The sequence below is a fragment of the Candoia aspera genome, chromosome 2 (genome assembly GCF_035149785.1).
Source record: "Candoia aspera isolate rCanAsp1 chromosome 2, rCanAsp1.hap2, whole genome shotgun sequence".
NCBI lineage: Eukaryota > Metazoa > Chordata > Lepidosauria > Squamata > Boidae > Candoia > Candoia aspera.
The window spans coordinates 73535741-73549444 of NC_086154.1; the positions used below are offsets into that span (position 1 = coordinate 73535741).

At 39.3% G+C, this 13704-nt stretch overlaps 1 protein-coding gene across 1 annotated transcript in view; it reads left to right on the forward strand.

Annotated features, from left to right (window-relative positions):
* The window catches only part of RNF130 (ring finger protein 130), a 52589-nt gene that overhangs the window by 16260 nt on the left and 22625 nt on the right, over positions 1–13704 (forward strand). Inside the window, exons 2-3 of the mRNA XM_063292219.1 lie at positions 4355–4549; positions 5819–6069. Coding sequence (XP_063148289.1) covers positions 4355–4549; positions 5819–6069 — 446 coding nt within the window. The remainder of the gene's footprint in view (positions 1–4354; positions 4550–5818; positions 6070–13704) is intronic.

A 13704-nucleotide genomic window follows, 5' to 3' on the forward strand; every position in this document is an offset into this window, starting at 1 on the left:
ACAAATGGATTCTGAATAACTGATCATAGATGACAGATGGTAATGGAAAACTATTGATAATTAAACTTGCTGACATAGTTGTCTCTGTCCCTTAAAATGCTGATTGATAAGTCTGGCACTTTAGGTGTATAGTAGTATTCCTTATTTCCAGTAACTGTTGGAATATGGTTTTGAATAGTTTAGTGATTGCTTAAATAACTTTTATGGGACTGTAATTTGATGTGGGGGGGGGGTTAAGTATTTAAGAGTTAGGAAACATAGTTCAATTTATATTTTGTTTTTCTTAACCTTTTAGCTGTATGTCTAATATGAGAATGGATAGAAGTAGATGCCATGGTAACTATCCTGAATTTTATTCTAGCATGAAATCTGGTAGTCCTGAGTTTCATAAACATATAAACATGTAAATTATGCTAAAGTTCAGTTGGTTCAGTTGGTAGAAGATAAAAGACATTATAGAAGGGATGTGTCACTTGTATCTCCATGATGGTATGCGGTCCCAAACTCTGGAGCCTTTTCTGTTTCTGACAGTTCCCATTACTTTAAAGGAGGAAATGCTTGCTTGCTTGCTTGCTTGCTTGCTTGCTTGCTTGCTTTTATATATATATATATATATATATATTTCAAATTTTGTCACCGCCCATCTCCCCCAAAAGAGGGACTCTGAGTGGTTTGCAAACTACATAATAATTGTAGCCTTATGCAAACTCAGAATCAGAAGGAAAAAAAACCAACCTGACAATACAACATAGCTTGCCTATTGCAAAGCCCACTTTCCCCCAAGCCCTCACATACTGAAAGGAATGTATGTATTAAGATTTTTTTGGTCACTATTAACTCTTTCTTCCTGGTTTCTTTTCATTCATCTTGTTGAATTCTTGGAAATCTGGAAACCTGCTTTGGAAGGAAAAAAGGAGTACATCTCTAGTAATGAGTAGATGAAGGATGATTCTAACTCCAGTATTGAGGATTTCAAATGTAAGACGATAGAGGAAAAGGGTTATTGCAGGTAAAGGGTAAAGGTAAAGGTTTCCCTTGACGTAAAGTCCAGTCGAGTCCGACTCTAGGGGGCGGTGCTCATCTCCGTTTCTAAGCCTTGGAGCCGGCGTTGTCCATAGGACACTTCCGGTTCATGTGGCCAGCATGACTCACGGAACGCCGTTACCTTCCCGCCGAAGCGGTACCAATTAATCTACTCACATTTGCATGTGTTATTGCAGGAGATAATGCTTAAAGTAGCTTATAGGTTAAGGCCATAAATAACAAGTTCAAATACCATATAGATGAATAAAATCATCTTAGATACGTAGTTGCTATCTGAAGAGTACCCTGGTATAGAGTGTGTGTGTGTGTGGTGTTTGTGTATTTTGCCTCATGAATCAGTTTTGTGGAATTCAATCTGTCCCTCATCTTGTCCTCCTGAATTTAATAAAGTGGTCTATATCCTTGAAATCATGAGTGATGATGAGTGTTTTTTTTCTTCTTTTTCTGTCCCATTTCCTTTATTCACTAACTTCACAACACAAAGTATATATTTAAGAAAATATTAGCCTGTGGTTCTTTAAATTGTAGAGTAGCACTCTGTTGCTGATTTAAAATATATTATAGTAAGCAAGTGGCTGAGAAACAGTGCACTATAAACATGATATTAAAGCATTGTCACAATAAAGAACACTAACAAGAATCCTTATAATAATACATTCAGTGGAATCCATTAGTTAAGAAATTCTTAAGCTAGGAAAATTGGTCTTCACATGATGAAAAACAACATTGTTATATTCAGTAAGAGCTAATACAGTGTTTCAGTAGTATTCAAGCCAAACCGAAGATCTGAGGTTTAATAAAAATTGAACGTTTATGTGAAAGTTCAGCTGAAGTTGGAAGATTGTAGAAGGTTGCAGTGATTCTGCCATTTTTATGTACTAGTTAAAATATTGTGATGTATGTGTATGTATGAACTATACTCTTTCAGGCTGAACTTGCTTTCTGGTGATTACACAGACATATCCATGCAGTTTTCTTGGCAACATGAAGGTCATTGCCTTCTGAGTGTTTTTTCGATTTTCCAATTTAGCCTGTGATTTTCTCATGATCTCCCATCCAAACCAATCCTACTCTGCTTAGTTTTCAGGATCAGAAAAAATATTAGGGCTGTGCAGATCTTTCAAAATGCTTTAGAACATGCAGGATGCACAAAGAACCTCTTTTTGAATCATTAAAGTAGTTGTGCCTTTTTCCCAGGCTTCTGTGACTGTTTTGGAAGCTCTTCCCAAGCTTCTGTGACTGTTTTGGAAGCTCTTTCCAACTGTGTGTGCATGCTTTTATATTCACAGCCATTTGTATTCCCATTGTATTTTTTCCCAGCACCACTTTTGATCTATTTGTACAGCCCTAATATATTTTTTTCTCTCTTTCATTCTTACTGTCTCTCTCATACCCACAAACACACACAGAATATATAATATTATAGGAAATCTGTAATAGAATGGAATATATTGTTAGAATAGTACTTAAATTAAAACCAGGCTTAATTTTCATAATAACTACAGGTAGTCCTCACTTACTGACCATTAGTTGAGCAACCGTTCAAAGTTATGATGGTACTAAAAAAATAACTACAGCCCATTTACAACCTTCTCAGCATTCCTCAGTCATGTGATCACCATTACAGGCAGTATGCATTGTCCTGTGCCTGAGCTGTGGTTTTTTTTTCTTTTTTTCTTCTCCCCCACCTTGCAGACCAGAGAGACTTGCAAGAAAGTAAACTGCTTGCTCTTCTACACATTGAGAGCAATGTGATCGCGGCAGCAGTACAGGGCTGGGTGCTGCAGGTGTGTTACACGAACAGCTCTTGAAATCTTTTCCTCTTCTATCTCTCCGCTCTGGGGAGTGGGAGAGCAAGGGATTTCTGTAGGCAATCTCTCCTTTGCCTGACCCTTTCCCACTGCTGGTGATCACATTGCTCTCAATATGTAGAAGAGGAAACAGCTTACTCTCTTGAAATCTCTTTCTCTCCAATGTCTCTACTCTGCAGGGGGAGGAAGCCAAAGGTGTGAAAATGACTAGTCTTGTTTCTTTCCAGCAGGAAAGCACAGTCACGGTCACATGACTTCCCACTTAGCAACAGACTTGCCAGTCCCAATTAGGGCCGTTAAGTGAGGACTATCTGTACTGTCTGTTAAACCTGTACAGTGCCTCGGGTTCAGTTTGGAAAATAGCAGTGAATGAGAGTGCAGATACAGTAACTCTGTGCACCTTGTTCAAGTGGAAGCTTCATTGCAGTGGCCATGTAATCCTGGAAACAGTAATCTCTCCTTTAATGAGTTGCAGACAGGCACAGCATTCACACTCCCAGGCTTTCCAAGGAACTTTTTCAAATAGAATCTGAAGCATTGCACAACGCTTGTGTCTGTTAATCCATAGCTTGCTAATATCCAAGAATTAAGTACCAATTATCCAATTTCTCTGCTGTGTGTTTTGTTTAAATGTTATATATCAACATCTCATGCCAAAGAACATCTTACTTCTCTTGGTACCAATTTTAAAATGATCTGATAGATTTTTTTACATTAAAAAAATAAAAAAAACCCAAGATCAAATAGTCTGGATCCACATTTATTCATCCTTAAGTGAAATCAACTGCTATAAAAGCAGATGCAAGCTTGTATAGAGAACATTCTCTTCCCCTTTGCACCTCCTTCAGCTTCAAACAACCTCTCCTCCCCCATTTCTCAAGGGCAGAGGTTGATGTTCAGGCTAGAGATAGGAATTCCTCTTCGTGCCACTGATGGGAGCAGTTCACTTCAACAGAAATGTAGTGTAATCATGACCAGCCTGAGCCTTTTGAATTCATTGGGTCATTTTCGGTATAGCTGTATTTGAATCAAACCAATGACATTTTTAAAAGAAATGGCTAACTTTTGCAAATAATTAATTACACTAATTGATGTGGTTTTTTAATCAGAAAATATTTTGGTCTATTTATCGGGCTGTTGTTTAAATCAACCTTTCTCAACTTTTTGACCCTGGGGGAACCTTGAAATACTTTTCAGGCCTCAGGGAACCCCTGCAGATTCAGGCTCAAATATAGGCCAGAAGTTACCAAATTATTATATTTGTTTCACGTGTAGGCCTGTGTATATGCATTAACAATGTTCTTAAACTAAAAATAAAGAATGAAACATACCTCTTTAATGTGATGTTGCCAGAATTTGAAATAATTTTTTAAATCATGATCTCCCAGGAAACCCCTAGTAACTCCTAGGGCTGAATCCTAGGGTTCCATGGAACCCTGGTTGAAAAACCCTGGTTTAATTTGTATAATTAAACTACAACCAATATTCTTTGTTTTTAGTTCCAGATCGTTTAGGATGTGATCCACGAACACGGTTTCAAGTTCCTCCAAACACAAAACAGTGGATTGCTTTGTTGCAACGAGGAAATTGTACTTTTAAACAAAAAATTCTGCGGGCAGCTTCACATAATGCTTCTGCCGTGGTAATTTACAACAATGTATCTGGCGAAGAGCCTGTTACTATGACTCATCAAGGTAAAAACTAAGATACCAGACCTTCCTTTCAGCTCAGTCTATTCCTTCATTTGTAGCTTTTAAAAAGGTATATTTAATTAAAACTACTGGTTCTGATCAAATATATAAGTATGTTACTGGCTGTCATTCTGAGTGAAGTAATGACCAAGGTATGTAGCCCAGCTCCCCCTCCCCCCAACTTTACATTGATGGGGTAGATTTGAAGTGAAAATTTAACATTGCTTATATTGTCAGTTTACCTTGTAATAATTAAATCTTTCGGTTAATAATTACTGCTGTTGTTGGTCTTTAATCTTTTTCCAATCAGTGTTATCAGATGGCCTTGAATTCTGGCTTTTTGAGAGAATGTTTCATACGCTCTTCACACTTCAACATATTACAACAAATGTATATAATTTATAAGCATGATTTCTGTCCTAACAGCCAGGAACCACGCTGAGACAAGGAATAGGTCTCTAGTGTTTTATTACTGCTACATTAGACAGAAAATCCTAACAAACTGAAGAAGCGTGAGAAAAACCCAGACAGATAAACCCCAAAAGTCAAGGCGGGTCTGTTCCATGTCTCTTTGAATGACAGCTCAAATTTTCACTACTACACATGCGTTTCCCCCCCTGGATAGGGGCCCCCTCCTGCTCACCATCAGTACTCATGACAATTTCATTGGACCTTTTCAGTAAGGAGGAGTTCAATCCATAATGAAAGTTCTTTTCCTCTAACTGTCCCAGTTTTACAATTTTCCTGAAAGTCCGAGTCTCATTCAAATGGAAATTCATGAAACCAATATTTTGAAATTATTGCATTTTCAAAATTATTCCTCCTATTTAATTTGTTCTTTTTGCTGCTGCCATATACTGGAGTAAATTCCAGGTCTTGGAGAAAGAAACTGAAGACATTAATCACTTGGTAGGTATTGTTTCCTGAAGATGCTGGGATTAAAGAACAGTAGTCTCAGAACTAAGGAGATGAATATTTTAAAAAATGTCATCATTTATTGGCATTATAATTAATAGTTAGGATGTATATCATTATGAAATCAAATTATAGTAAGGAGACACTTGTGAGATATATGAATATATTACTTAGAAGATGTAGGTGATTTCCTAGTTTCTCAGATTACTAATTATAGTAATTATAGTTGTTTAAACACCCTAAATTTAACAAATGAGCTCTTGATTTCTACAGCACCATGTATAGTTTGAAGAGTTCATATGTACATTAGCATATCACTCAAATGGTTTCTCTTGTGTATTTATTTGTTTATTGTAGGAACTGGAGACATCGTTACGGTAATGATCACCGAAATGAAGGTTAAAGAAATCCTGAATTATTTAGAAAAAAATATGTCCATCCTAATTTCAATAGCTGTGGGAACACGCTATCCAAGCAAAAATGTTAATCGAAGTTCCCTTGTCTTTGTATCCGTATCATTTATAGTTTTGATGATAATTTCTTCAGCGTGGCTAATATTTTATTTCATTCAGAAGATCAGATATACCAGTGCACGTGATCGAAACCAGGTAATTTTTCTTTGATTTGCTGTACAAGAGAATATTGAATATTGAATATTCTTCCTACAGTGAAATGTGCAGTTTTATCTAGTGGTAATGTCTTGATAAAAATATGTATGCATACTAAGAATACAAGTGGGGCTTTGCTAAATGTTTAGCTCTCTTGATTTATAATACAAAAATAATGCTTTTTTGGCAGGAAATGTATTTACTTTAAAAGGTCTCTTGCTTAGGTGAACTATTTCTCTATTCTGTTTTTAATGACATTGAAAAAAAGCCCTTAGTTCCTGGTAGTAAGAATGAAATTAATCCCAGAAGTTGCAGTTAAGTGAATGTAAGAATATCACATAAGATGTGCACTCGGTTACAGTAACTATGTATTACTGTCATTCAACAAAAACATCCTTCACTCTGAATCGGCTTCTTTTGAAGGGACTTTTGGAAGAATAGCACTACCATACTCATGAAAATTTCCCCCCCGCCCTACATATAATACAGAAGAATTTTCTTTATGAAAAGTGCCTGTTCTACTTTCAGAGTGAAAGCTCCTATATTTGTCCATTAAATTGGAAGGAAATTTAAGTGGATTTTAAACTGATGCAGGGAATCATTATCAAGGACAAAATAGCTTCTGTTCATTGTTCTGAAAAGTACACTGCCATTTGTTAAGGATTAATTTAGGATCAGTTGCACTGTAGTACAGTCTTTACTCTTGTGGATGTGAAATGCAGTTGTCATTTCTCTGGCATTAAAAATGTTGTAAATATACTTTATTGGCTGACAGTATCACAGCTATATGGAAAGAAGACCTATTCCTTTGGGTATGCAGAGGGGATAGTACTCGGTAGATTTTTATTTTTTTTAATTAGTGAGGAAATGAAATTATTCTCTTCCTAAAAATGAAATTCTTTTGTACTACTGCTTAGTTTTCTCTTTATCTCAGCAGAGAAACTATAGCTCTTTGTTAAAGTACTATGATTAATTTGAATTTGAGTATCTCTGATCAAAAAGAATTTACTTTAAAAAAATTTTTTTAAAAAAATCTCAGATTGAAAGGAGCTTGAAGACCACTACCTGAGAACTTAGATGGCTGCTTTACTTCGAACTTTAAAAACTCAAGTCAAATGTGTCTTCTGTGTTTTAAAGGACACATCCCTGTAGTTTTCTTGGCAACAATATAAAAGTGGTTTTCATGGCCTTCCTTGTGTTGTTGTTGTTTTTTTTACTTTCCACTCTAGCTGAAAATCCTGAGATTTCCTTGTGGTCTCCAAATATTAGCTAGGTCTGGGGCTTCCAGTGGGAATGGCGGACTGATTGACTCTGCTTGCTGGCTCAGAGGGCGGAGCGGACAACGTGGCGACTTTTTTCGGGCTCAGGAAGTCTTTCCTGAAAGACAGGGAGGTGGTGACATCACCATTTCCAAGCTGCGTTGTAGCCTTAAAGAGACACTTAAGTCCGGCCACCCCATTTCTAAATCATCAATTTCTGTTTTTTTGTTTTTTTTAAGTATATGTACCCCAGGAGAGGCTTTTTACAGTGAGGAGAAGCCGGTCTTCTTGGTGCTTAACATTATTTCTGGGATTACTTTTTAATATTTCTTTTAAGTTTTGGGTTTTGTTTTCTTTCCAAAAGAAATTTCCTGAGGTTGCCATAATCTACTGTGTGAGACATGGAGGATTTCAAACAGATTCTTTCTGACCTTCACCAGGACTTCAAACAAATATCTTTTGAATTTTACCAAACCTTTGTGCAAGATATGGTGGAAAATATGAGAGCTAAAATGTGCCATCAGGTTGGGGATGTGGTGGATGAAATTGAGGAATCTTAAGAGCGATAGAAAGGTTTCTTTTAAGACTGAGATTGGGATTTCTGTCAAGATGCTGGATGAAAATGGAGTTGGAGAAATCTAGGGGAGAGAGTGATCTGCAAGCCATGAATAGGGTCGATCTCCTGGTGGAATGCCATGAAAAGAACCTGGAATTTTGGCGGGGGGCAGCTGGGCTGTTTCATTTTCTTAAGAAGAAAGCTCTGTGCCTATCTTGGGAACATGTAACTGCTCTGGTTTATTTTTAAGTGGGATAAGGGTTGAAGAATGTTTATTTGTTTTGCTTTAAGGATTTGACTGATGTTATTTGCCTTTAAAGATTTCGATTTACTGTTTTGAATTGGCTTTGTTTTTTGTGTTTATTGAGATTTTGTGTTTATTAAGATTGGGATTATTAAAATTATTATACCTTTAAGTATAATAGCTGACAACTTATGTGCCTTTCAATTTGATTGTTATTATAGTAGACAGAAATGTAGTTGTAGGAAGGGAATAATTATATATGATTTATGTTTTGGAAGGGAGAAAGATGTTCAGAAGGTTTATATTTTTTTTCTTTATTTTAATATAAGGGGGAGAAGTAACTGTACTTAGTGATTTTTATTATGTGTTAAAGGGGAATGATTTATAGAAATAATGTGGTGTTTTGGTTTAATATAGAGTAAGAGATTGATTATGGAAACTTTGTATATCCTTGCTGTTAAAAGTCAGAAGCCACATCCTCCTGTAAATTTAAATTTTTTTTTTCTTCTCTTGGGTTTCTGCACTTTTTTAGTTTTTTTCTTTTTTCTTTGTAGTTTTTTTGTTTTTATTGTAGGTTTTATTCCTTGAAACTTAATAAAATTTATTATAAAAAAACAAATATTAGCTAGGTCTGCATTTGGAATTCAAACAAGATCAGTTAGCTGCACCCATTTAGTTTTGCAAAAGAGAAAAAAGTTATCTATAAGCACTGGTCTGTCACTGTATATGCAGCTTTCCTCTATTAAATTTCTATAATGTCAGCTACAGCTATGAGGCATTTCAGCTAAAATGACTGATAGAACTCCATCTAAACATACACTGCACAAAAATATTGGAGTAAGGGTAGGAGCATACTGAAATAGGTAGGGAAAGGAGTTAACTCTTTTATATCTGAAAGTTCCATACTAGAATCTGAGTTTTTAATTACTATTTTTCATATGTGTACATAAATATATATGAGTGTGTGTATGTGGGTCTCTCTCTCTCCATATTATGTGTGTGTGTGTGTATGAGATTTTGTTAATTTTTTACTAACAATTGTTCCTTAGTTTTGAAGCTTAATGCCTTATACTGAATACACATTAACAGTTTACATTAGCATAGGCCAATTGGGCAGTACATTTTTCCACAAAAATATATGCTTTTCATCTCTAAGTCAGTTTCCCCCATCCCCAATGGATATCTTCCCCTTGTTTGCCATTAGTTCTTACCTATCATAGTTTATGCTACCTGAGAATTATGGGAGTTTGGTTTAACAGATTTGAAGGGCATCAGCAGAGAAAGAAAAAATACATGTCCTTTGGGTTTGAAGAAAAAAAACTGTTGTGCAGTTCATCTGTAGACATGGAGGTGGCTCTGCAGTCCCAGTCTGGAAGTGCAGAGTCTAGCACAGTGGGAGCACTGGAAGTTCATTGCTGTAATAACTGTGGGTGTTAATTCTGTGACACTGCTTACATTTTTCTATCAGTTTTTGGCGGCTCCTGTCTTCAAAGCTGTTGGAGGCTTCATAGCACAGGGCTCACCAACAGGTTCTGCCAGCAGCCACAGCTTCTAGTTCCCTCGGTTTGATGTCAGTGGCATAGGGTTTCCTTCACAGTGTCTTTGAGCGCTTGCATGGATGACCTCAATGTCTCTTCCCAGTCTCCAGTACACCATAGAGCAACCGGCAAGGCATACGGTGCTCGTCAACTCTGATTACGTGTCCCATCTACTGCATCTGGGCTGTGATAATCAGGGACACAATGCTGGTGGACTTGCATGAACCAAGACCTCCAGGTTGGAGACACAGTCTTGCCAACGAATGCCAATTAAAAAGCAGAAAGCACACATGTGAAATTTCTCCAATTGTTTGATGTGCCTTCAGTAGAGAGACCAGGACTCACATCCGTATAGGAGAGAAGGAACAGTCACAGCTCTGTAGACTTTCAGCTGTGTAGAGATAGGGGCATTGTGTTGATTGAACACTCTAATATACAGCTGCCCCAGAGCCTGGCTGGCCTTGCTGATCCTGGAGTCAATTTCTTTGTCCAAAGACCCATCACTTGTGATGCTTCCCAGGTATTTGAAGCTATTTACATTCATCAACCGAGTGTCATCAACAGTGATTTTTGGTTCTATGGGGTTGGTTTTTGGTGCAGGCTGGTAAAATACTTCAGTCTTGTTCAGGCTGATAGTCGGCCGAACAGCATAGCAGTGTCTGAGCATCAACTGTAGATCGCTGTCTTTGTGCACCAGGAGCATGCAGTCATCAGCAAAGAGGGTTTCTTGGATGACTGAATGGAGGCACTTCATCCCAGCGTTCAAGCGGCAAAGGTCAAAGATTGCTGTGTAATCAGTACCTGATGTACACTCCCTCCTGGACAGCACAGAACAACATGCAAGCAAAGAACAGATTGAACAGGACTGGGGCTAGTACACGACCCTGCTTCACCCCATTGGAAATGGCAAATGCAGCTGACATATCACCATTGTAAAAGACCTGTCCTGTCATTCCATCATGGAGTAGCTGAATCAACTTCACAAATTTCCTCAGGCATCCATAATGTCTTTGGATGGTCCAAAGAGCCTCCCTGTTTATAGTGTCAAATGCCTTTGTCAGGTCAGTGAAAACAGAGTAGAGATTTGTTCTGCTCAATGCACTTTTCCTGGGCTTGTCTCACAGCAGATATCATGTCTGCTGTATTCTGTTCTGGCCGAAAGTGACACTGTGCCTCTGGAGGTTCCTTTCCAAGACAGTGACAAGTCTGTTCAGGAGAATGCAGGCAAAAATTCGCCTGCAGTGGATACAGTGAGAACCCCTGTAGTTTCTGCAGTCTGATTTGCTTCCCTTATTTTTATAGAGAGCCACGATGAGGGCATCACAGAAGTCATGCATCTCCTCTGTGAACTAGATGTCTTGGAACACCTGTAAGGTGTTTGAGTCTAATGTTTTGTAGATCTCCCTTCTTGCTTTATTTGAGTTCATCTGTGAGATCGCTCTCTTGATTTCATTAGTAGAGGGAGGCAAGTCCAGTGCATCCAAGACTGGTAGCTGAGGAATCTGCTGTAAGACATTAGGATCAACTGTGGATGGCCTATTGAGTAGGTTGGAAAAGTGTTCAGCCCAGCGGTTTTTCACTCCTTCCTGGTCTTTGATCAGGGTCAACTCATCAGATGACAGCAGGACATCATGATTGAGAAGGACCATAAACTGACTTTGTGGCACTGAAGAACTCTCTGGTGGCATGCATGTCTGTATACCGTTCCACCTGGTCAGCCTGCCACCGTTCATCCTGCATTTCTCACAGTTCCACCTGTACTTTGGACAACAGGTGTTTAAAATTGTCTTTGTTTGAGATGGATGATGAATTGTTCTTCCAGTCTGCATAGGCCTTGTTCTTGGCCTGGAGGGCTGCTGAAATAGTCTTGTGGTTTTCATCAAACCAGTCTTGATGCGCCCAGGTTTTCAGTCTGTATACAGTTGTTGCAGTCTGCATAATATCTTTAAACTGCATCCACTTTTCGGAACAGTTCCTACAAGTGGTAAATTGCTGGAGGGTTTTCATTGAGTACATCTTGAAAACTTTAGGCTTGGCCTGGGTCCTGAAGTCTGCTGAAGTTGAATGACATTCTGACAATCCTATATGCAGGTTGACGACCAACCAGACCAGCCTGTGACCAGCCTGTGATCTGTCCAGCACTCAGCACCTCACATGGCCCGGGTGATGGTGACGTCTTTAAGGGCATGCTGATGTACTATGACATAGTTAAGTAGGTGCCAGTGTTTGGATCTGGGATGCATCCAGATTGTTTTGTACTTGTTTGCAAGTCTGAACATCGTGTTAATGATACACAGGTTGTGCTCGGCATGCTTACTCAGAGCAGCAAGCCGTTACTCTTTTGTTTTCCCACCCCATGCCTCCCAAGGACTCTGTCCCAGTTGTCGCTGTCTGTCCCCACCCTAGCATTGAAGACACCCAGAATGACAAGTTTGTCACTGGTGTGGGTTGTTTGAATAATCTGGTCCCGGTCCTTGTAGAAACCTTCCTTGTCTTTGTCTGGACTCGTGAGAGTTGGTACATAGATGCTGACAGTGGTGATGTACTGGGACTTGCTGAGAGGAAAGCAGAGCTTCATTATACATTCTTTTATTACAGCGGGTGGAGTAGAGATGTTCTTCAGCAGTTCTGATTATAAAACCTACTCCATGAGTCCTGTTGTCAGTTTGTGGTTTTCCTTTCCAAAAGAATGTATATCCATTTGCTGTTTCCTATAATGAAGCCTCGTCTGCAAGCCTGGTCTCACCAAGTGCAGCAATGTCAATGCTATAACAGCAGAAGTTTGGCTGCTATGCATGCTGCTCATCTTTCAGGCCTTGACATCTTGTCTCTATCCAGCAATGTGCGGACATTCCAGGCTCCAAAGATGGGTTTTCTTTGATTTGTTTTTCTTGATACTCGACTGCTAAGGAGATGATATGCCAGCCATGGTTAGCTAGCCAGATGTTGTGGGACAGACATGTTTAGGGTACCTTTTCTAACCCCCTCCCTCATGCAGGGGTGGGCATTGCTATCCTAAAAAGGCTGCCCAGTCACCCTGGATGCTGTGGGGTACTGAGATGAGCAACCACTGGTCCAAAGGTTGCCCACATGCAGGTTTGTGACTACTACTGCCAATGGTCATCTCCATCTGTTGTTTCACCACTCCCCCATTGCTGCAGGGTTCAACGAATTCAGTTTGGAACTGAGATGAATTGCAGATGGGTTTTAGACAAAGATGAATTGCACAACAGAAAGCTGTGTGTAATGGAGTTTTAAGTGGAGCAGCCATTGCACAGGGGCAGTCCCACTCTCTCGGCAGAAGAGACCTTAATCCAGTGGCATGGACAACCATTATGGCTGGAGACCTCTCTTGTTGCAGTGGATGACCAGGATATTTAAGTATCTTGTTGTGCTCTTAGTACTCCACAATGCCTGCTGGGCCTGCCTTCTTGACCATTAGACCATTGATCAGTCTCCTCCACTCAGTCTGCCAGGACCAGACTTCATACGCTGGGATAGACAAATCCCCTATCTCACTGAGGGCCAAAGACCTGTCAGCTACCCTCATCTGGTTTGGCCCATCGGCTGAGATGGTTTACCCGGGTGTGGCCGCTGCACATGTTACAGCTACTTGGAGCTGCAGGTGACAGCTGAGTGCCAGGCAGGGACCAAAGGTGAGTGAGCAGCCCTAAAAAGGGTACAGCAGGCCCCTCCAACAGAAGTGCTACCCCTTCCTGGGCAACCCATAACCATACAAGAAAAAATAATTGTGATATAAAATTGGTTTACTCTGTGTGAGAGCCAGTTTGGTCTAGCGGTTAAGGCAACGGGCTAGAAACCAGGAGTCTGTGAGTTCTAGTCCTGCCTTAGGCGTGAAAGCCGGCTGGGTGACCTTGGGCCAGTCCCCCTCTCTCAGCCCAATTCACCTCACAGGGTTGTTGTTGTGGGGAAAATAGGAGGAGGAAGGAGTATTAGGTTATGTTCCCAGCCTTGAGTTATTTATAAAAATAATAAAGGCAAGATTTTAAAAAATCTAAAAAAAAAACCCTAATCTTC